Source organism: Strix aluco, chromosome W, assembly GCF_031877795.1.
Source record: "Strix aluco isolate bStrAlu1 chromosome W, bStrAlu1.hap1, whole genome shotgun sequence".
Classification (NCBI taxonomy): domain Eukaryota; kingdom Metazoa; phylum Chordata; class Aves; order Strigiformes; family Strigidae; genus Strix; species Strix aluco.
The window spans coordinates 29,840,461-29,865,669 of record NC_133970.1 but is presented as its reverse complement, the minus strand read 5'-3'; the positions used below and the strand labels follow the sequence as shown (position 1 = coordinate 29,865,669).

The following is a 25,209-nucleotide window of genomic DNA, read 5'->3' as shown; positions in this document are numbered from 1 at the left end:
ACAACTACCTGAAAGGACATTGTAGAGAGGTTGGTGCTGGTCTCTTCTCACAGGTAATTAGTGATAGAACAAGAGGTAATGGCTTTAAACTGCAACAGGGGAGGTTTAGAGTGGACATTAGGAAAAAATTTTTCACAGAAAGAGTGGTCAGACAGTGGAATAGGCTGCCCAGGGAGGTGGTGGAGTCACCATCCCTGGATGTGTTTAAGGGTCGTTTAGATGTGATGTTGGGGGATGTGGTGTAGGGGAAGAACTCTGTAGAGTAGGGCTGATGGTTGGACTCGATGATCCCAAGGGTCTTTCCAACCTGAATGATTCTGTGATTCAGTGATCTGTGACAGGGGAAGGAGAGAGTAAACAGCAGCCCTGTGAAGGAGTGACAGTTCTCAAGGCACCCTGTAAGATGTAATCACTGTTACATCACATTACAGATGAGGAAGCAGAAGCAGTGAGATGAGAAGAAACACAGGTTTCAAAGTCCAGATTGTGCAGAGGCTCACCAACTTTCTAAACAGATCAGCTGGTCCTTATGTCCAACATGAATAGCAGTAGCTTGAGTGCATGCCACTGTTTTAAAACAGAGAAATAAGTAATACACTCAGTTTAGCTATAATCATATATTTGTTTTCTAATAAGAAGAATTATCAAACAGTGATGATGATGTTTTTTATTTGTACCTCTACTGCACTACATATCCTAGACATTGTTATTGATTAATTGTAATTTAGTGGGAAATAACCACTTCTCAATTTTTAGTGATCAACAAAATTTTATTAGCAAGCAGCGAGTGAGCAAAACAGCGCTGGGTGTGCCGGGAGTCTCTGCTCTACCAGGACACACACCTGACCCGGCAGAACCGAGTCCCTTTCTAGTGTAGGCTTCATCCATATTCATGATGGGCGTACCCTGAGGGGTCTGCAAAGGTGTAAACAAGTTTCCCGGGCTTTTCTCAGGTTTTCGCGGGCTTTTCTCAGGTTTCGGCGGGCTTGTCTCAGGTTTCCGTCACAGAAGGGGGGATGACTCAGCACAAGTGTTTTTGTAGTGGCTTGAAGATGGGGGCCATTTTAGCTCCCTTCTAACAACTGATTTTAACAATAGAAACTATATACATATATCTTATTTCTTATTTACATAAGAGAATTACAAAACTGTTCGGCCACAACATAGTTTAGGTACAACGCAATTTGGTATTAACAGAACGTGGTTACAAGTATGAGCGGGTTAGAAGGGGGGGGCTCAACACAGAGCCCCCTCGAGACAGTTTACTGCATCCTGTCTCTGAGCAGAAACCTAAACGCTAATTTGGCATTACTGAGCCTCACTAGGGCCGCTCGGAGGCTCACTAGGGCCGCTCGGTGCCCCCTGCCCCAGCCCCAACCCCCCCGGGGCAGCTGGGTGCTCGGGACGGGCCCTCCCGGCTGGGGAGGGGGCAGCTCTGCCCCCCCCTCCCCCACGCTGGGCCAGGCTCCGCGACACTGCTCCAGGGCTCGGCTTGGGCACGCTGCTCGGGTCGGGCGGTGGCGCCCCGGGAACAAGCCCTGTCCCAGCTGGAGCCAGCAGCGGGAGGAGTTCAGCTGCCCCCTCCCCCAAGGCAACGGTGCCCCGGGGGTGGGGGGGGAGCTCCCCAGCCCCGGGGAGTTGGGGGGGGGGGAGGTGGATGTCCTGACTACAACTTCTTTTTCCCCTTGAGATTTGAATAACAAATACCATATATGTTTTATTACATATCTGATCAGTGATTTCCCCTCCTCCTCCTCCTCTTCCTCAGCCTCCTCACCCCCACCCCCTTTCCCTCTGTTTCCCCTCAAGTTAGTTCAAAAAAATCAAATCTGTCAGGACGGATGAAAAAAAATGCCCCTTCCCAACAGGCAGAATCCAGCCCAGATTTTCAGTCCTTCTTTTTTTTTTTTTTTTTTCCCTTCCTCCCTTTCACCAATTTATCTCTATGTTAGCACATATTGTCTTAACACCCAGACTAGGTTTGTTCCATGGATCATTACTTGCTGATCAGGATGACTCTGAGGTCCAGCACTGAAGATGGAGTGTGAAGTTGGGGAAATTTTTTTAAACTTACTGTGATTATTAGTGCATCTTTTTGCTCATTCAAGATAGCAAACAAACAAAAATCTGGTCCTTGATGCTTCAGTTCAGAATGTGAAGTATTACCTACCAGCTTGTAAAGTTATGAAGTTTTTAATTTATATTTTTTTAAGCAAGGAGGAAAAGCTGAAAGAAAAAAGGACTTCTGATCTGTGCCCCAAAGTAGGGGGAGATATGTTATCAACTGATTTATACTGGCTGAGATGTTACTTGCTTTCTACTTCTTGATCACTTGCTCTCTAATTAAAATGAGGCACAGAATTGTTGCTGAGTGGAAACAACATTTTGATTTGCTGGTTTAATTAAAATAAAAAAGGATTACAGGTAAGCAATATACCTATATATGTATAAATATTTCAACAGTCGTCTATAAAAGGGAGAGATCCCTTTAAAAATCATTTTAATTAAGTTTTGTCAAACATGCATTCAAAGTCAGAGGCCACTTTAGTGCAGATCACTTACTTAAATGTATGTCTTAAATCAGTTTCCTTTAGAGTAAATAATACTATATTTAACAGATCTAACAATTGTGTGAACTAGGAGTACATTAGAACTGCTGTTATAACTATTATCTTAATCATATTTTTAAAAGTAATAAGACCTTTTGATTTTTTTTTTTAAACCTATGGGGTTTAATATTTTCCAGTAAACATTTGTATTTATAGGTTGTTGATTTTTAATAGATGCTGTATTCTGTCAAGGAAAATTAGGTTTCCTGCTTTCCTTAGCACTGCCCCCCCCCGATTAAGTAGAAGGGGTAATAGATAATATAGTAAAGTCACAAAACTTCAAGGGTCTGGTTTAAGGCCACAAAAAACATGGAATGCACTGAAGAGTGAATCTGTACTTTCTTTTTTCCCTTTTGTGCCTAGGTGGTGGTCCAGGGGGTTAGATTACAACTTGTGCTCTAACAGTGAGGCACCAGTCCTAAATCTGTATTTCCTGAGATTTGTGGATTTAAATCACATAGTTAATTTTTTGTGCTTGCTTTCTTTCTCTCTCTCTTTCTCTCTCTTTCTCTCTCTTTCTCTCTCTTTCTCTCTCTTTCTCTCTCTTTCTCTCTCTCTCTCTCTCTCTCTTTCTCTCTCTCTTTCTCTCTCTCTCTCTTTCTCTCTCTCTTTCTCTCTCTTTCTCTCTCTTTCTCTCTCTTTCTCTCTCTTTCTCTCTCTTTCTCTCTCTTTCTCTCTCTTTCTCTCTCTTTCCCTCCCTCTCTTTCCCTCCCTCTCTTTCCCTCCCTCTCTTTCCCTCCCTCTCTTTCCCTCTCTTCCTTTCCCTCTCTCCCTTTCTCTCTCCCCCCCCCCCGACATGACGTTTTAAGAGTGATCTTGGATGTTGAAATACAACTAGATTCAAGATGCTCACTATAAAATCATCACATCCATTGCCTCCAGTTTAACAAACTTAAAAAGAAAACTGTGAAAATACTGAATTATTTTGCTCCCTCTACCTTGTCCCCCTTTTTTAGTCATTATTCTGGTAACACCCAGACAAGAAACATTTGACTTTTCCCTTTCTCACAGGAAAAGGTGGACGTGGACTGCAGGGTATAAACCTAGACATACGTGGGGGAGGAAGATAAGAAGAGTTAAATTTTAAAAAGCCCAACAGAGATAAATGAATGTCCCCACATCTCCAAAGGAAAGTTCATCAGGTTTTTATTCTAGAGATCTCATCTTCAGGATGTCAGTGAACACTTCCACTGCAGGAAAAGGTGTGGATCCAACTGCAGTTGATGCTTATGACAGTGGCGATGATTGGGAAATCAGGGTTGGGAATTTAATAATCAATTTGGATGCTGATTTGGAGAAGGACAGACAGAAATTTGAGATGAAAAATTCCACTAATATCACCACCAGCAGCAGCAACACCAACTCCAAGGATTGTGGGGGTCTGGCTTCTAGTGGGGCTGATGCTACCTCAGCCTTAGCTGATGGCCTAAAATTTGCTTCTGTTCAGCCCTCTGCTTCCCAGAGGAGTTCCTCTCACAAAGAGACTAGCAAATCAAAAGTGAAAAGGAGCAGAACTTCTGAGGATGCTAATAAATCTCTGCCTTCTGCTGCCTTGTATGGCATTCCTGAGATCAACAGTGCTGGCAAGAGGCAGGAAGTCCAAGGATGCCCTGGAGAGACAACTGTCATGAATTCAGCACTGGGTCAGAATGTGAGCAGTAACCCAAACGGCAATAATAACACCACCAGCAACAGCACTAGTGCCTCTTGTGGGAAAAGCAAAGAGGAGAAACCAGGTAAAAACCAGGGCAGCAGAGGCTCCAAGCAGGATAAGGATGTGGGGAAATCCAGGAAGGACAAGCAGCATGACCTGCAGCAGGGCCACCCCAATGGCAGTGGGGGTGGCAGCAGCCAAGCTCCCTCTGGGCACCTGTATGGCTATGGTGCCAAGGGAGGCAGTGGTAGGAGCAGCAGCCCCTTCCACTATGCCTCCTCCACCGTGGGGGAGATGAGCAAAAGTACCCTGGATTCGGGGTTATTGGGGAACTCTGTTTTGGTAAAGAAGGAAGAGGAGGAGGAGAGCCACAGGCAAATCAAGAGACTGAAAATAGAAAAGGTAGGACAAGCTTCTCTCCATCCCTTCTCTTCTGTGTCTCCCTGTGCTTATGATAAACTTCCCACAACTGTGTGCTTGCTCCTGTTGTTATTGTAGTTGTGTATTTGTGACATGCATCTGTTCTTCCTCTAAAAAAACCCAAAACCCAAACCTGTTCCCTATACAGGAGACACTGCATTTTGAGCGTGCTTCTTTTCCTTTTGATTTCCCCTTCCCGTCTCCAGACCTGGAGAACATTTCTATTTTGTACTGTCTGCTCCTTCTGATTGCATTCACCCAAAAGGACAAACCCTGAGATGACCCTGACTGAGCTGTTCCTGATTTTATCAGAGAGCAGCAGTGTTGGTACCAGTGGGATGGCATGTGTTTGCAGGCTGAAGGTTTGTGTGTTTGCCTGGGGTGGTGGTGGTGGTGTGTATCTCAGGCTCCACTAGCAGTAGGTCTTGGAGTTGTATGTGCTGTCCCTTTGCTACAACACTGGCGGGTATTTGTGGTCATTCCTCTCCCAAAGTCTAAAGGGACACTTTCTCCTTTGACCCCCTCTCTGGAGTTAAGATTGCATTTGGGAGAAGAGAGGCATCAACACAGACATGAGCTCTGTCACTCCCCTTTGCAGAGATGCAGGATGTTTATTTTACTGGGGGCTCTTGTGGTGGTACAGCAGGCCAAAAGCCTCAGAAACTGATGTGGAGAATGGGGAGGAATGAGCCAGCAGACAGGCGGTGCCTGTGGTCCTGAAAGGAGGAGGGGGATGCACCTTGTACTGAGATATGTGTGCAAAACAGCTTTCGGAACAGAGGGAAACAGTTTGTCTCTTGTCTGAGGGAGCTTTCTTAATCTGAGCTCCATGGTTTCTTGATTGTGAACTACTTGTTTATTGAGGGGTTGAAATGTATAAAAGAAATCAAATGAGAGTGTGTGGTTTTCTTCCTTTCTATTAATGTATGAAGGATGCTCTCTGTAAGAATAAACGGTCATGTATTCTTAGGGAAGGGTGGAGGGAGAACTTGGCTTTTGTTAGTGCTCATTTAGGCACGTTCTGGTACCAGAAGGATTTGTTCTGTTCAAAGGGCTTCTTGAGGATCTGGGGGGAGGCTAGCATTGGCCCAGGATCGCAAGTCAGATTCTACAGGTTGTTAAACAAAGTCTACCTGAAAAGTAAAGCAGAACCACACACCCCTCACATGCACAATTTTAGGGTGTTCATGACTTGATTGTCTGCTTTTACAACTTCCCTGAGCAAACATTCAGTGATGGGAAAACTTTTGGGTTGGTGTTAACTGTATGGCATGGTTTGCAAGTACCTGGGAGGACTGAAGATCTCGGGGAAGTTATACCTTTTTATGACCTGTTTTTGTTTTTTTTATTTTTCAGTGATGTTGAAGGCTGTGTAATATTTAAGTAGACTTCTGAGGATTAGATTTGGGTTTGTCACATCAAATATTTGTTAAGACGACTTGAAGATAATTTCAAGACCTTGTGTTTGAGACAAGGAGAAAATTTCATATTGTATGCATATTATTGCTTTTTAAGATATCATAGCTACAGATGAATTTGAATGAGCCTTGTGACCTTTTCTAAACACAATGGAAAGAAAACCAGATTGCTTTAATTCATAGGCTTATATTTATACTTTGATTTATGAAAGTTCTGTTCCCTGTGAAAAGGTGTCCTAAAATCCTATCGCCTCTTTATTAATTTAGTACAGTAGACATTTACTTTTGTTGCCAATGCTTTTCAAATTGCAGTTCTATAATCTGCTTTAACTGTCTAGATAAATTGACTTAATCTGGTCTTCACAGAGTCAGCTATCTGACTGGATTCAGTGGCTGCCTGGAATGTGGGAGGTACTGCCATTTTGCAACCTCTTTAGCATTTTAATCTTTCAGCTAAATGTTCACATTCAACAATTTTTTTTTTTTAGCTGGCAGTCTGAACATTTCAGTATCTCAAAAGCTGTTGTCAAGGCAACAGAGGTTAGAGTGTGGTGTGGTTTCTCCAGTTTAATGTTCTTTTCACTCTGTAGTCACAGAGGAAATTGTATGAAGTAAGTAGTCTTTCATGTAATGTAAATTGGATCATATGTAAATTAGGAACAAACATATATGGAGTGGTTTAGAGACAGTAGTACACTTTGTGTTGTAGTTGCTGCTCTTATAGGAGATTTAGAGCTTGCATGTTCAGTAACAGCCACTGCCCTGCTTTAATATAGGCTTCGCACATTAGAGTCATGCAGTGTTGGCCATTTTCTGGCATAATGGTGTGCTTGCTTGCTGTCTTAATAACATTCCTTTGTGTTTCTATTCCTAAAGAATGCTCCTTTCAGCACTCGTTGCTGACAACGGTTGCAACTTTAAACCTAGCCTGTGGTATTATTAGTGAAACTTCAGTGTTTTGTTTGCTGTTTTGGATTTTTTTCCAAATGTTTAATAATAATTGGAAAGATTTCTTTTAAAGGATTTTAGATTTGTTGTGATCTTGTTTTGACTATTTACACACTGGAATATATACACTATACTTGCACAAAACACTTTGTATTTGTAGATAAATATATAATTTTCAAGCCTGCATGTTAAAATCAATTTCCAGTTGTCTTAATGTTCATGAAAGACATGTCTCATGAATTTGGATACTTTCTTCCTAGATACAAATGAATTAATGCAGATTCAAAATCTGAAGGTTTTTGTATGTGATGTGGAATATTGCATTTGTTTACTGTTTCTGAAGAGCTTGGAGCGAATTCCCAAGAATTGTAGTCACTGTTTAATTTTTACAGCATGCTTCAGGTTTTGGTCTATTTATTCTGTTTCCATGCTGCAGAAAGTAATGTAAAATGTGATACATTGGATCTTATGAAACCTAATTAAATCAATGACTGTTCTGCTGGCTCTTTTATGCAGAAACTGCATGTATGTTAAAAAATTACTACTCCCCTAATATGTGGATAAAGTCAAAGTATTCTGTAATTCTAAGATATTTGAACTATATTAGTGTAGCCCATTTTGTGGTTAAGCCACCAGTGACATGTCTGGAATAAGTAGCTTTGACAGGTAGCCTAACTACTAAAGATTTTTGGTGTTACAACCTGTCTCCATTCCTCATCCACACTTTTTTAGCACAGTTACTGGCTGTTTGTCAGCATGAACTCTTCATTTGCTTTACCTATGTGTTACTGATTTGTTATTAATTTGAGCTGATTTTAATGATTTTTGGTGATTTTGATTTAAATAAGGAATGATTTAGAGTAACCATACAACCAGTCATGATGCTACAAAGTCCTTTGTAAAGTCCCAGGCTGAGGCCATGTAGACTAGTGATAATCATTAACCAGATTTCTATACAAAGAATAAGACTCATGAGGAGGTACTATTGTTAGGCTGTTCAGTAAGGACGATTTATTGCCCTGTAGACCAGGTGTTGTAAAAGATACATTGTGCAAGGGTCTCGAAGCATGTTAAAACCACAATGTGAGCCAAAGTCCTTGAGACAAGGACACTGGAGGGTCTTTTGAGTCAGTAGTCCGTGGTGGTCATAAAAGCAGCCCCCGACTCATTTCAGAACTCAAGTGCACATGACCAGAAAGAGGTGGGAATAAGAACATGAGTTACGGGAATTATCATGTTTATGTATGAGAATCTATTTACTATGCATCATTATATCCTATATAATCAGCATGCTACACGAGTTAGGTGTGTGTCGTTGGTGAGACGACTCCCCTACGCACCCGGCCGTTAATAAAGGAGTGTCTGCTTATCTACATCACATTGGTGTCGATAAGTTCTTTTATCCTGTTTGGTGACATATGCTTTTGAAATTTTAGCAGCTGTTACATTGAAAAGTGTTCAGATTATCTAGAAAGTTTTGCTTTGTATGTGCTGCAGGGAGAGGTTGGGTATTCAAGCAGGCACATTTTACTCCAAGATGGGAAAGTTATATTTGGTGCATGCAAATCTGTGCGCTTAAATGAAAATAATACAGAAGGTCTGAATGTATCGTCAGAGCTGTAAAAACCCAACCAACCAAAAAGTTGCCTTTTTTAAATGAATCAGTAGTAATATTCAGATTAGAATTTATTTTTCATGTATTGCTTTTCATTAAGACTGCATTTCACATCTGAAAGTTGTCAAGCAAATTAACATGTTGGCTGGTATTATTTATTTTATTCTTCTTATAGCAGAATTGAGGGTGTTTTCCACTTCAGGAAATTCTGTGTGTATTTTACCTACCGATGTAAATCATTTGAGTACGTACTTTGATTAATGATGTTATGGAGATATGCTTTTCATGTACTTTTCTAGCTGGTCTTGGCTCTGGTTTATTCACTGTGAAATAAAAGGACAAGGAGGTCACTTGCTGTAATTAAAGAACAAAGTCTATTGTTATTTGACTGCAAACTGTTTTGAAAGCTACATAAGATTTGGCTGTTAAAAACACTGGTAACTATGGGTCTCTAACAGTAAGAAGCTCAGTCATTGAAGATTTTATAATAGTAAATCACCTCCTGCACGCAAACACAATAAGGGTCAGTTCTTCAAAGATCTTACTGTTTAGCTAGAACCTGAATTATTCTGACAGTTCTGTCAATTTTTCCCTAAGAGATAAAAAGAAGAAGAAGAAAAAAAAAGACTTCCAAAGGATAACTTTAGCAAGCTCTGATCAGTCACCTAACTGTATATAATAAATCCACTGGCTAATATTTTCCATGCAGAGAATTTTTTGCTCTTCAGAGAAGTGTTTTAGAATTGTTAGCTGAAAAATTATTCTTTTAAACGTAACTTGCATGACTGCAGCCTATGAGCTCTGGATAAAACTGCATCCAGCCTTTTTTTGAGGTCTTTCATTAAATCTAATGACAGGTCTTGTGCCACCCTGAGATTAATGACATTATCTCTGAGTGGTCTGACAGGAAACAGGCATGGTGAAGCTGCAGGGAGGATCTGCTATACTTCTGGCGAGAGAATAAAGCTTGGACCCCCTGGCTGTGATCATTAACACATAATGCATTCCTGCTTCTCCTATGAAGTCCTTGGTAATTGGAAAGCTATTATTTCATCAACAACAACTTAAATCATAAATCTGAAATGCAAAGTTTTTCTTGCATGCTAAAACTTGTGTGTTTTTTCATAAGAAATGTGTGATCTAGTTTTAAAGGTGTTCATTCTAGGCTCTCTAATACTGACATTTATGGGAGAGTCTGTGGCCTGTTTTCTGTTAATTTGAACACATTCTTTGGATGTTTAATGCAGTGTTCTCCTCTATTTTGTCTTTGTTATGTGTGTGATTTGCATTTGTATAAGTAGACTAAATGCTGTTTGCTTCAGTGAGAGCAGAATTTGTCCTGTGCTTGCTTTGTAAAACAGTTGGATTAAAAAAAAAAACAAACCACAACAAACCAGCAAGCAAACCCACAGCAGTGAAAATTACATTTCCTTAGATAAAATACTGTTGAGGGTACAGTGGGAGGGCAGAGTGTAATGGTATCCATTATAAACTGAAAACCTGACATGGTACAGAGCTACACTAGTAGTACTTTGCTGACCATGAAGGGAAGTTGCTACAAGTATACTTGAGATTGCTAATGTACAGGGACCTGTAAAATAAGACATTTAGTTTTAACATTAGCCATCACTTGTGTTTTACTAGCTTTTATTTTTCCCATATTTTACTGCAATGTATATAATTTCATTTATAGTTTTTCCTAACTACCCTCTGTAGTCATTACCCACTTGTAAGATGTTTTGAAACCTTTAACTCCTTGCCTAGTAAAGATAAGACAGACCTTGGACAGTCTGAAAAACTCCCTGAGTACATCCCTAATAGCAGGAACCTAAAAAACAAGTGTCTAAGAAGACACTGTGGCGCGGAATCAAACTCTACAACTCACTAAGAGTTATAAAGTAGTATGTTTATTACGACGTCGGGCACACGGGGGATCGCTCCGCCACAAACGTGCGTGCCCGGAGCCAAAAAACCAGCTCCTTTTATTGTTTGAAATGTTACATATGCATTAGGATTCCGAAGATAAGGAGGGAATATTACAATTAGTTCCGAGAAATTCCCCTCTTGCCCCCCCCCAAGTCCTTCTTCTTTGCGCCTGTGCAGTGCCTCCTGGTGAGGGTGGGCGGGGATCTTCAAGGGTCTTCAGGATGAAGTAAGACTCCTTCCTTTTCATGAATTTTTTTGACTTTGCTTCCTGCTCGTGCTCTCCGGACCTTTGGCTCCTCTTCAGGTTGTAGAGTTAGTTTTACCTGTTTGTTTTGTTAATTGGAACTTTTGTGTCTATCAAGATGTTCCAGGAAGTAAATCCTTGGTGTTATCAGGAATTGGTCATCCTTTAGCTGGTACGGCTCCCCCTTTATCTCAAAGACAGGGATTAGTTTACTATCTATCCTGTTTTCTGTAAGAATGTTATCTAGCTAACATTGCCTAAGGGCTAGCATTGTTTAAGGGGCCTCACAACTTTGTCTATATTTCTTTGCTTCCTTTTTTTTTTTTTTTTCCTTTTTCGCTTTCCTCAGATCAACACCAGTGTCAAGATAAGTGACTGGAAGCTGGTCTGAACTAACCCCCTTGGAACAAACAGGAGCTGAAGGACGGATAAGGTAACTCTATGACCATATATGGACACGAGAAACCTAAAGTTCACTAACGGACAGTGTGAGAAAGGCTATGTGGACCCCTAAGGAGGGGAGAAGACCCTCACTCTATTTTTACTAGGCATGCGCAGACTATGTAAATGAATTCTGAGAACCCATTAGCATAAGACTGTCTTTTCTAGGAAATCTGATGCATATGTATGCTTTTTGTGTATATTAGTCAGAGCGTTTTGTTAGTAAGTGCAGCACTTGTGGTGGAGCGATCCCCAGTGCTGCCCAGCTCTGCAAATAAAGAATACCTGCTTAACAGTTATACTGAATACTGACTGTTGAGTGAAGCTCTTTGTTTCAACCATGTCCAGAAAATCCATTGGCATGTTCTTTGCCAGCAGGCCTGAGAGTTGGCTGGTCCCAGGGACATGTTTATATTTGCTGTGGTCGATTTGGGGAGCTACTGGACCTCAGAACACTTGTGTATGTCCTGCTGACTTAATTTGCTATTCAGGTTATTTCAAGACCTTGATCCAGTTAAGAGCTAGACTGGAGGGCATTTGTATGCATCCACTTGTTAAAATCCAAGCAGAGAGGTAGGAGAGCAGGTGATCTGAGACATCCTTGAAATGGTGTCACCTGTGAGGTTAATATTAAGCAAAATAAAATTTTATCCTGTCATCATCTTCTCCTCTGAAGCCACTAAGATTACTTGTGTCCAGGAAACACACATGGGATTAAAGGCCACAGAACGTGGCCTATAAAATATTAGTTCATAAGACTAGCCTGAAGAGGGCATGTAGAAATGGAGATGGGAAACACAGACCAAATGTACTTAGAATCAGAGTTCCCTTCAAAATTCCCAGTGTGTCAGCAGTGTCTTAACAGACCATGCAATTTTGTTTACCATTTGAACCATAGTATTTGTTTTAATGGTCTTGTTGACACATTCTTTTTACTTATGGGCTGTGTTTCTCCAAGTCTTGGTGTTACTGGTACCTGTGGTATCTGGGCACATGTTACAAGTATTATCAGGAATAAGGTCTCAGAATTGCTAACATTTCTGCAAATAGGAATGCCACATTTACTTCTAGTTTGTGATTTGCGGAAAACAGACTCTACAACTTGAAATAGAGTTATAAAGCAGGTATGTTTACTCCGGCGCCGGGGTGCAAGGGGATTTCTCCACAAAGCTTGCACACCAACAGCACATTTTACTAAAAACTTATAATATACATATTCATTGGATTACATAACACAAACATACATATGCATGACTGAGGCTGGGTTAGTTCAAAAGGCTGGTGTCAGCAGTTTATGTTCTCTTTGCACCTGCGCATTGCCTCCTGGGGGGCGTCTTGGGGAGGAAGGCTCATAGTCTTTCTCACCTTGTTTTTCCTTTGGAGCATGTGCAGATTCTCTTGGCCAATTTCTTGAACAACAAAAAATATTTTTCAGCTGGTTTACTCATCCTATCTTATTTAAGGGAACCAATGAAACTTCTACCATCCGTATATGGCTATCTTTACTCATTACCGAGGCCCAACTAGTTAGAGCACACCTGTTCCTCAAGGACAAAAACATGCTATTTTGCTGAACACTGCAGTTCTTGGTAGATTTTCACAGTAAACTGCTTTGTTTTGATGGACACAGCAGTCCTTGGTAAAATTCCACAGAACAGTCTGGGCAAGCAGGATTCTTAGCAATATTCAAAAATACTATAAGTAATACTATAAGTTGCTAGAAGTAAGTAAATAAGTTGCTAAGCAGTTTTCTATAAGTAAATAAGTAAATAAGTCTTAAAACAAGTAATCATTTCTCTGTATCATTTGGATAAAGACATCTAGTTATATAGTTTGGATTTCCATCACCCACCCTTGCAAAAAAGTTAGATCACTTCCACGTCTAGGCAGATGTGTATATTGACTTTGCTGAATCTTCTGTATTTCTCAGTTATACTGCTCACATAGTTTGAATTGCATCTCAGCTGTATATTCCAGATTTGTTCCATGGTATACAATTGGGATTGCTGAATATAATCAAGAGTTTTAAAGTCAACCTTGCTCTGAGCTAAGATACTTCCTGTGGGACAGATGATCCAACAACCATGTTATTCTTTATTTAATATGCTTAGCACTATACCAGCTTTACATTGTATTTACATAATGTTATAGCATACACTGGTATATCACTGCATTTCCACAAAAGGTTCGAAAGATTATCTGGCTTCTTAATTGTGCTTTATTTCTTATAATAGAAATGCTCTCATGAATCCTTTGATAGTGTCATGCTTGTGGATCTGTGGATGCAGTGACTTCAGTTTAAGTAGGCCATAGTTTTGCTAAAATCTTGTGTTTGTTTTAGTAAGTTTACATGTCAAGTAATTGTTTATTTCTTAATAATAATCAGAGGAATTATATTGATCATGCTTTTTTATTTTGGTCTGTACATTGCATCGCTACAGGCTTGGGGAGGTGTGGCTGGAGAGCTGTCTGGAAGAGAAGGATCTGGGGGTTCTAATTGACAAGCAACTGAACATGAGCCAGCAGTGTGCCCAGGTGGCCAAGAAAGCCAACGGCATCCTGGCTTGTATTAGAAATAGTGTGACCAGCAGAAGTAGGGAGGTGATAGTCCCCCTGTGCTCTGCACTGGTGAGGCCACACCTGGAGTATTGTGTCCAGTTCTGGGCACTTCAACACCAGAGAGATATCGAGGTGCTGGAGCGAGTGCAGAGGAGGGCAACGAAACTGGTGAAGGGCCTGGAGAATAAATCCTATGAAGAGAGATTGAAGGAGCTGGGACTGTTCAGTTTGAGGAAGAGAAGGCTGAGGGGAGACCTCATCACTCTCTACAACTACCTGAAAGGACATTGTAGAGAGGTTGGTGCTGGTCTCTTCTCACAGGCAATTAGTGACAGAACAAGGGGGAATGGCTTTAAACTGCAACAGGGGAGGTTCAGACTGGACATTAGGAAAAAAATTTTCACAGAAAGAGTGGTCAGACAGTGGAATAGGCTGCCCAGGGAGGTGGTGGAGTCACCATCCCTGGATGTGTTTAAGGGTCGTTTAGATGTGATGTTGGGGGATATGGTGTAAGGGAGAACTCTGTAGAGTAGGGCTGATGGTTGGACTCGATGATCCCAAGGGTCTTTTCCAACCTGAATGATTCTGTGATTCTATGATTCCCTGTTAGGTGAAAGATAGCAAAATGGCAGTCCTTGAAAATTTATGATGATGACGTAATTACAAAATGTAAATACCCTTCTCAAATTTAGAAATTATTATTTATATTTCTTCATTCTTTTTTAAATTTGACAAACTTTACTTGTTTTTCCCCTTTTCACACTAGAATGTTTCTGCCCAATGGAGATCTTCTGTGGTACAGTGTTTAACCAAAGTGAATAATAATACAAGCTATCATTTTTTAATTTGCTTAAAAATATGTTTGAAATAAGATAATTTGAATAAAGAAAATTACCGGTTTTCATAGCAAGACTTGAGGGATTTTCCATAAAATGAGATTTTAAATCACAGGAATTTTTCACGAAATAAAACCACAATTTATTGCAGGCTATGAGTATCCATTTGGGCAAATATGAAGATCAGACTATTAACTTTTCATTGTGTTGTATCTGAAGTTTCACTAAGCTCTCTCTGTTGCATTTTCTCTTTTAATTCTGACTATATGGTCTTGGCAATTGGAACAAATTCTTTATATTGATTGAAAGGTGGTAAAACTATTCAGAATGACTGGACTGACAAGCAAGTTCTTTGTAATTTTTTTCCCCTTTTTTGAAGAAGAAAGCTGAAATAAAATTCAAGAGGGTGAGAACAGTTTTCCTATCTCCTATGATACGGGTCCTCCACAACATTCTGGCTGCTAAATTGGAGAGAGGCGGGTTTGATGGATGGACTGTTAGATGGATAAGGAATTGGCTGGATGGCCTCATCCAAAGAGTTACAGTCAATGGCTCAATGTCCAAGTGGAAACTAGGAATTAGTGGTGTCCCTCAAGGGTCCATATTGGAACCATTACTATTTAATATCTTCATCACTGATATAGATAGTGTCATTGAGTGCACCCTCAGCAAGTTTGTGGATGACACCAAGCTAAGTGGTACAGTTGATGCGCTAGAGGGAAGGGATGCCATCCAGAGGGACCTGGACAGGCTTGAGGAATGGGCCCATGCAAACCTCATGACTTTCAACAAAGCCAAGTGCAAGGTCCTGCCCCTGGGTCAGGGCAATCCCCAGTATCAATACAGACTGAAGGATGAATGGCTTGAGAGCAGCCATGCAGCGGAGGACTTGGGGATACCACTGGATGAAAAATTAGACATGAGCTGGCAATGTGCTTGCAGCCAAGAAGGCCAATTGGATCTGGGGCTGCATCAAAACAAGCGTGGCCAGTAGGTTGAGGGAGGTGATTTTCTTCCTTCGCTCTGGTGAGACCCCACCTGAAGTACTGCATCCATCTCTGGGGCCCCCAGCACAAGAAAGACATGGACCTGTTGGAGTGGGTACAGAGGAGGGCAATGAAAATGATCAGAGGGCTGGAACACCTCTCCTCTGAAGAAAAGCTGAGAGAGTTGGGGTTGTTCACCCTGGAGAAGCGAAGGCTCTGGGGAGACCTTATTGCGGCCTTTCAATACTTGCAGGGGATTTATAAGAAAGACTGAGAAAGACATTTTACCAGGGGCAATATTTTTAAACTGAAAGAGGGTAAATTTAGATTGGACATAAGGAAGAAATTTTTTTTTACGCTGGGGGTGGTGAGACGCTGGAACAGGTTGTCCAGAGAAGTTGTGGTTGCCCCATCATTGGAAGTGATCAAAGTTGGATTGGACGGGGCTTTGAGCAAACTGATCTAGGGAAAGATGTCCCTGCCCATGGCAGGAGGGTTGGACTAGATGATCTTTAAAGGTCCCTTCCAACCCAAACCATTCTATGATTCTATTATTCTAACTTTATAAAACTGAGGAATGATGATGAATGGCCTTCTTTATATAGTTTACATGCTACTTGCTAAACCTGTGTAAAAACTCCCAGTACACGAGACATCATTCTTCCATTAAACATAGTCATCAGAGCCAGAGCAAACAAACAAAATGTTTGCTATTATCATACTTAAACACCAATTGTTTTAAATAAATGTTGACTAAATTGGCATATGTCTTTCATTTTCCAAGTATTATAATCAATGAGGGGGAATTTTAAATAAATCACAGATATGACAATGTCCTCTACAAAGTTCTTTGTTACAAATATTTGACCTGTTAATAAATATTCATGTTTTCTACTGAAAACACTCAGACAGGACAAAAGAAAAAAGTGGTTATTGCAGTAAAAGTGGCTGTTCCTCCTTGAATCAAGAGAACTAGGCCTCTGGCCGAGAAGTAAGTGGACATTTACTGTCCCTGAAGTCATGTTAATTGTTCAAGTATGGTCTTGTCATGGTTTAACCCCAGTAGGCAGATAAATACCACAGAGCCTCTTACTCACTCCCCCCCAGCAGGATGGGGGGGGGGAGAATTGGAAGGGTAAAATGAGAAAACTTGTGGGTTGAGATAAAGACAGTTTAATAATTTTTAAAAATGGAAGGAAAAAAACCAACAGAGACAGAGAACAAATAAAAACAGCCACCAAGAAAAACAAGTGATGCAAAAGAAAACAATTGCTTACCACCAACCAACTGATGCCCAGCCAGTCCCCAAGCAAGAGCAGTCCTCACCAACCTCCACCCCCCAGTTTTCTTGCTGAGCATGATGTCATATTTTATGGAATATCCCTTTGGTCAGTTGGGTTCAGCTGTCTGTTTTGCTGATTAGGGATACCAATTACACTCAGACACCAGAGTGAAAAGAGCAGGCGTATTTTACTAGAAATAACTAAATAATATAACAGAATAATACAGAAAACATACAGTAAGAAAAGACAGAATAGTGCACTTAAACAAATAGGAAAATACAGGGTAATGCATCACATCATTACTACCTGAGAGAGAGAATAGTGATTAAGAAAGATCCCTCACCACTTGCATACGTTACCATCATCCAGATCCGCAGTCGCTGGGCAGCCCCGGTTACAGCGAGGATTTGGAGAGCCTGTCCCGGCAAGTGGGAAATCCTACGCGGTGCGTCCACCCGTAGGTGAGGCTTCCAAAGTTGCTGTGAGCGGGTCCAGCCTTATATACCTAAAAATCAGTAAGCCAGAATAGCTGGCACCTTTGCTTTAAGTGGAAATATCTGGTTTTCATCTCACATTAGGTTCCCCCCAGAGCCTGGCCAGGGCTTAAGGGAGAAGCTAAGGGAGTTTCCCTGCTTATCTAGTTAATTTATGAGCAAGGTCACAAGGCCAGACAACTGTTTCTGTGGCCTTGTTATCTTGCTCACACATAAAGAAATACAAGGATACATTCAAGATAGACATGTTTTATGATGTTTAAGCTATATCTTCTATGCATATTTCACTAATGACTGCATACGGAGTTAGCAGTTTCAGTTCAGGGCCTGTTGCTCAGCCTTCAGTATTTCCACCTTTTACATCAGAATAGTTGGTTTGCTATAACTTAGTATATTGCCTATTAACACAATGGTTATCAGTTATAAAATATACAGGATTCATCTATAGGTCAACTCTGGCTTGGGCTTATTGTCCAAGCCTTAGCACTTCACTGTCCTAGCTGTGTCCCCTCCCAACTTCTTGTGCACCTCCAGCCTACTTGCTGGAGGGGCAGTGTGAGAAGCAGAAAAAGCCTTGATGCTGTGTAAGCACTGCTCAGCAGTAACTAAAACATCCCTGTGTTATCAACACTGTTTTAATCACAAATCCAAAACATAGCACCATACAAGTTGCTACGAAGAAAATTAACTCTATTCCAGTCAAACCCTGTACAAACTCACCCACAAAAAAATACGCAGAGCTTAAATATTGTTCCAGTTTCCCATGCTTTAAAATCATCTCATCTTGTTTGATAATCCTAACATCAGCACAGCCAAATTGTAATTCTTCGTGATCATTGTGGTGACACAACTGTTTTCATTAATTCTCCACAGGGCACTGATGTAAGCTATTAGAGGCAAAGAGGGAAAATGGAAGGCTGCCATCTCAAGTCGAAAAAGGCACTTAAGTCGAACATCTGGCAGTAGCAGTCTGTAAACTGAGGAAAGTTAATTACAAGAACAGATACTGTGCAGTTTCTCACTGTTATTTTTTGGATGACTGTTCTGGTTTAGCCAGGATAGGGTTAAGTTTCCCCAGCAGTGGGGGGGGAAAGCTCTAGCTGGGTTATTCAGATACCATACTGATATCACATCCTGGCGCCGAAGGGAGACGGGTCGGGTCGGTTAACATATGTGTTATGCCATCGCTCGGTTCTCACTGCTGTATTGGTAGATATCTTGCTCTGTTCATTGTTATCACTGTTATTCTTATTGTTATTGTTGTTGTTTGTTGTGTTGCTGTTGCACTGCTGTATTAAACCTGTCCTTATCTCAGTCTCGGGGCTTTGTATTTCACTCCCTTTGTGGGGGAGGGGCAGCAGCCACGTGGTCTCAGACCCCGGCAGGGACTAAACCACCACAATGACTATTCCCAGGTATTGGTACATGCTAAGCTTGCTATTTATCACACAAGAGTTCAATATGCAAACAAAAAGCTAAGCCTGAGGAAAATTATTTACACAGATACTCTCTTAATGTGCATAATCAAAAGGCTCCAAATATTACATTATTATTCAAGTAATATTATCTTCATTCACCTCATTTCAAGGGCTTTTGAGAGCTGATTATCAATGAAGGCTACAAAGCTGGAGTGTTATTCATGGCAGCTTTCCACTGCCAAGTGTTGTTTCAGGCAGCTATAGTTCTCAGTAGTAGAAAGCTCACAGAAAATGAAGAATGCCTGACAACCAATGTAGTAAGTGCTCCATGGAGCATTCCTCTATCTGAACATGACAAAAAGACATTTTGGTGGCTGCATGATGTTAGTCTACATGTGGGAGAGGGTATGGAAGAGAGAAGAAATGTCATCCCAACTCGAAATAGTCAAGTCTCTCAAATAAACAGGGATTTCACAGAATCCCAGAATGGTTGAGGTTGGGACCTCTGGAGGTCATCTGGTCCAATGTCCCTGCTCAAGCAAGGCCACCTAGAGATGGTTGCCCAGGACCCTGTCCAGATGGCTTTTGAATATCTCCAAGAATGGAGACTCCACAAGCTCTCTGGGCAACCTGTTCCAGTGCTCAGTCAACTTCGCAGTGAAAAAGTATGTTCTGATGATCACACAGAACCTCCTGTGTTTCAGTTTGTGCCCATTGCCTCTTGTCCTGTCGCTGGGCACCATTGAAAAGAGCCTGGCTCCATCTTCTTTGTAACCTCCCTTCAGGTATTTATATACATTGATAAGATCCTCCCTGAGCCTTCTCTTCTCTGGGCTAAACAGTCCCAGCTCTCTCAGCCTTTCCTCTTGTGTAAGGTGCTTCAGTCCCTTCATCATCTTTGGGGTCCTTCGCTGGACTGTCTCCAGTATGTCTATGTCTCTCCTGTACTGGAGTGCCTAAAACTGGACACAGGACTCCAGCCTGCTGAGGTCCCTCTGGATGGCAGTACCACCCTCTGGTGTATCAGCCACTCCTTCCACTTTTGTGTCATCATCAGACTTGCTGAGGGTACACTCTGCCACATCATCCAGATCATTAATGAAGATGTTAAGCAGGACTGGATCCAGGATTGACCCCTGGGGTACACTGCTAGTTTCTGGCCTCCAATTAGACTTTGTGCCACTAATCACCACCCTCTGGGCTCAGCTGTTCAGCCAGTTTTCAATCCACCTCACTGTCTGCTCATCCAGCCCATGCATCAACAGCTTCTCCATAACGATCTTATGGGAGACAGTGTCAATGGCCTTACTGAAGTCAAGGTAGACTATATCCACTGCTCTCCCCTCATCTAACAGGCCAGTCATTTCATCATAGAAGGTGATTAAGTTGGTCAAGCATGACTTCCCCTTGGTGAAGCTATGCTGACTACTCCTGATGATTTTCTCATCCTTCATGTGCCTGGAAATGGTTCCCAGGATTAGCTACTCCATCACCTTCCCAGGGATCAGGATGAGGCTGACTGGCCTGTAATTCTCTTCTTGCCCTTCTTGAAGATAGGAGCAACATTTACTTTCTTTCAGTCTTCAGGCACTTCTCTAAGTAGACATAACTGATGAAAGAGTATCTAGAGTGGCCTTGCAATGGCAGATGCCAGCTCCCTCAGCACTTGTGGGTGTATCCCATCAGGGCCCATGGACTTATGTATGTCTAGTTTGCTTAAGTACCCCCTGACCTGATCCTCTTCCACCAAGAGTACATCTTCCTTGCTCCAGCCTTTCCCCCTGGTCTCTGGGACCTGGGATTCCTGAAGGTCAGTCTTGCTCATAAAGACTGAGTCAAAGAAGGCATGCAGTACCTCAGCCTTTTCCATGTCCTGCATCGCCAGGTCCCCTGCCTCATTGAGCAGCAGGCCCACATTTTCCCTAGCCTTCCTCTTGTCACCTATGTACTTATAGAAGTCCTTCTTGTTCTCTTTGACATCCCTGGACAGATTCAGTTCCAGTTGGGCTTTGGCTTTCCTAACCTCATCCCTGCATGCTTGGACAATGTTTCTGTATTCCTCCCAGGTTGCCCATCCTTGCTTTTACCCTCTGTACGCTTTCCTTTTGTGTTTCAGTTTGGCCAGAAGCTCCTTGTTCATCCATGAAGGCCTCCTGGAATTTTTGCCTGACTTCCTGCTCGTTCAGTTACTCACTTCCTTCAGTTACTCAGGCACTTTATTTTACGCACTGAAATTAAGTTCTACTTATCAAAGCTCGTCTTTCTGATACAATGTAAGCTTCTAAAATCATGTTTGAAAATTAGCATTTTTTGTCTTTTCTAAGCAATTTCCTGACAATCAGGAAGGATTCCAGTGTATAATGCTGAGCTCACAGAAGCCATATTGTATTCATGCAGGGGTAGAAGTATTTTAAATCCTCATGGGGCAGATTCTTTCACATACTCCTGTGGAAAACCCATCTGAATGAAAGAGTGAAATCCCAGGAACACCCATGACCCTATTTGCCATGGTACTAATCTGACCAAGCATTTACAGTTTTGCTCAAAATAATCTTGCTTTTCCCAGAGACTTAAACAGAAGACTTGCGATCATATTATCAAGTGGATGCATTCTGTATCTAGGTATTTCATTCATTTCAAGTTTGAAAACCTTCAGAAAGGGAAATGTGAAGTGTGAAATATTTTTGTCGTAAAACACATAATGCAAACTAAATAACTGATGGTTATAGCTCTCAAACAGTTGGGCAACATGATATGAACCACTGAAGTGTGCAAGCACATGTATAACTGACAATATATGTAGTTCCATCTTATTAATGAAGATATGCTTTTGGCAATGGACTCTGAATGACAACAAACATAGGCTATCAGACTAAGACCCAACAGGGTCTTAGGACACTACTGCAGTGTCACCCACTATGTGCTTTTGAAATGCACATTCCAAAATCCATTTAATCCATGCACCACCATATAGCTGGCACAAAGTTGGAGAAGCAGGTTCAAAGCTCAGGATAGACCCTTCCAAGGAAGCGCTACTTTTTAAATTGAGAAAAATCTACTGTAAGAATTCCCACTGGGAATGTCTGCAGCAGTAGAAAGAATGCAGAAGAATACCCCAAACCTGTTATGGGATAAAGCTAAAAACTAATGCCTGACCCTTTGAAAAACTAAACCCTACCTTGAAAAAGACTCTAATGTAAGACTAAAAGGAATGAGAAAACTTCAACCTTGAAACTGGCATTGACTATTTATTTAGAGTTACAAAGTGATACTTCACAGAATCACTACATCTGAAATGAAAAGCAGGAAATCAAGGAATTCCATCCTGTATGGAAGTTTTGCTTTTATCCAAATTTATTTCTGGAGATTTTAGGGTAAAAGGGAGATTAACTTGGTTTTATATACAGCATTCCTGCCCTGTCTTCATGGAGTTATAAAGTAAAAATGACCCTAGAACACCTCATTCTAATCTCATTCATAGCACCATAAATGAGAAGTAATTCTAATGAAATCAATGAAACTACATTGGAAGAAAACAAATATGGGAGATTGTGTGTGCCATGCAAAAAAAGTTTGTGTGCTAAGAACTGTGTCTGCTTTTCCAGACATTATTGATCCAATACAAGATCATAGAATTGTAGAATTGTTTAAGTTGAAGAAGACCCTTAAGGTCATCAAGTCCAACTGTTAACCTAGCATTGCCAAGTCCACCACTAAACCATGTCCCTAAGCGCCACATCTACACGTCTTTTAAATACCTCCAGGGATGGTGACTCAACCATTTCTCTGGGCAGCCTGTTCCAATGCTTGACAAACCTTTCGATGAAGAAATTTTTCCTAATATCCAATCTAAACCTGCCGTGGCGCAACTTGAGGCCATTTCCTCTTGTCCTCTCACTTGTTACTTGGGGAAAGAGACTGACACCCACCTTGCTACAACCTCCTTTCAGGTAGTTGTAGAGAGCAATAAGGTCTCCTCTCAGCCTCCTTTTCTCCAGACTAAACAACCCCAGTTCTCTCAGCTGCTCCTCATAAGACTTGTTCTCTTGAACCTTTGCCATCTTCATTGCCCTTCTTTAATGCACTCCAGCATCTCAATGCCTTTCTTTTAGTGAGGGGCCCAAACCTGAACACAGTATTCGATGTGCAGCCTCACCAGTGCTGAGTACAGGGGGTAAGATCACTTCCCTAGTCCTGCTGGCCACACTATTTCTGATACAAGCCAGGATGCTATTGGCCTTCTTGGCAACCTGGGCACACTGCTGGCTCATATTCAGCTGGCTGTCAACCAACACCCCCAGGTCCTTTTCCACCAGGTAATTTCCAGCCACTCTTCCCCAAGCCTGTAGCGTTGCATGGGGTTGTTGTGACCCAAGTGCAGGACCCGGCACTTGGCCTTGTTGAATCTCATACAAGTGGCCTTGGCCCACCAATCCAGCCTGTCCAAATCCCTCTGTAGACCCTTTCTACCCTCAAGAAGATCAATACTCCCACCCAACTTGGTGTCATCTGCAAACTTACTGAGGGTGCACTCAGTCCCCTCATCCAGATCATTGATAAAGATATTAAAAAAACTAGCCCCAATACTGATCGCTAGGGAACACCACTTGTGATCAGCCACCAACTCCCCAGGAATGGGGAGGAGAAAATAAAACAAAAGGTTCAGTAATTGAGATAAGGACAGGAAGGGATGACTCGCCCATTATGGTCACGGGAAAAGACAGACTCATTAGGGGAAGAAAAAGAGCATCAATTTAATTTAAACACCACCACCGCCACCACTTAATTTTCCAGTCAAACAGAGTAGGACAGTGAAAAATACAATCACATCTTAAAAACACTTTCCCCCCACCCCTCTCTTCTTTCCGGGCTCAGCTTTGCTCACGATTTCTCTACCTTCTCCCCCTCAGCTGCGCAGGGGGGCAGGGGATGGGGGTTGCAGTCACCCATTGTTTCCAGTGCTCCTTCCTCCTCAGGGGCAGGACTCCTCACACTCCTCTCCTGCTCCAGTGGGGTCCCTCTCACGGGAGACAGTCCTTCAAGAACTTCCTCTGACATGAGTCCTTCCCATGGGCTGCAGCTCTTCATGAACTACTTCAGCGTGGGTCCCTCCCATGCATTGCTGTCCTCCCAGTGACAAACTACAACAGTGGGGGCTTCCCTCAGACTCAAGGCCATCTTCGGGTGCAGCCACCTGCTCTAGCATGGGGTCCTCCACAGGCTGCAGGTAGGCATCTGCTCCACCGTGGACCTCCATGGGCTGCAGGGGGACAGCCTGCCCTCTCACCATGGGCTGCAGGGGAGTCTCTGCTCCAGTACGCCTCCCGCCCCCCCCCCCCCTCCTTTCTTCCACTGACCACAGTGTTTGCATAGGTATCTCCCTCACAACTCCTCCTCCTCTCAATTTCCCCTTCTTAAATTTGTTATCGCAGAGGCGCAGCGACCATCGCCAATTAGCTTGGCCTTGGCTAGAGGCAGGTCCAACTCAGAGCTGGGGGAGCATCGAGAAGCTTCTCACAGGGGCCACCGCTGTAGCCCCCTCCCCCGCTACCAAAACCCTGCCACACACACAAACCAAACACACTATATTTTCCCTTGCATCCAATAAAGGATGGGGAGTCTCCTTAGCCCTCCTTCTGTTGCTAATGTATTTATAGAAACATTTTTATTGTCTTTTAAGACAGTAGCCCTATTAAGTTCTAATTGGGCTTTGGCCCTTCTAATTTTCTCCCTGCATAACCTCACAACAACTTTGTAGTTCTCCTGAGTTACCTGCCCCTTCCCCCAAAGGTCATAAACTCTTTTTCCTGAGTTCCAGTCAAAGCTCTCTGTTCAGCCAGGCTGGTCTTCTTCCCCGCCAGCTCATCTTTCAGCATATGGGGGCGGTCTGCTCCTGCACCTTTAAAATTTCCTTCTTGAAGAATGTCCAGCCTTCCTGGTCTCCTTTGCCCTTCAGAACTGCCTCCCAAGGGACTCTGTCATCCAGGCTCCTAAACAGGCCAAAGTCTGCCCTCCAGAAGTCCAAGGTTCTGCTGACCCCCCTCTTCTGCAAGAATCGAAAAACTCTATACCTCTTTTCTCAGGAAAACTTTCCCCACAAAAACTTAAACATCTAAGAACTAAACCCATCCCACCATATTCTACCATGTAACAGAAATGGCCCCCTACAAAGAGTCTCTGCTTCATCTGGAAAACCTCAATTTAATCTCAGTCTCAATTCATGATTTTTTGCATCTAAACTCACTCAAGAAGCCACTCAGAAGTATTTTGCCATTGTACTTAACAGAACAGATGTTTGGTTTTTAAATAAACTAGTATCAACTTTGAGATGAGAAGGGTTTAATTATATCTTTAAAAT

The 25,209-nt window shown here is 42.1% G+C and overlaps 1 protein-coding gene across 1 annotated transcript in view; it reads left to right on the top strand.

Moving 5' to 3' along the window:
* Positions 1-3,780: 3,780 nt before the first annotated feature.
* The window catches only part of LOC141917747 (zinc finger protein 608-like), a 145,440-nt gene continuing 124,011 nt past the window's right edge, over positions 3,781-25,209 (top strand). The window contains exon 1 of the mRNA XM_074811164.1: positions 3,781-4,665. Within this exon, the coding sequence (XP_074667265.1) occupies positions 3,781-4,665 (885 nt within the window). The remainder of the gene's footprint in view (positions 4,666-25,209) is intronic.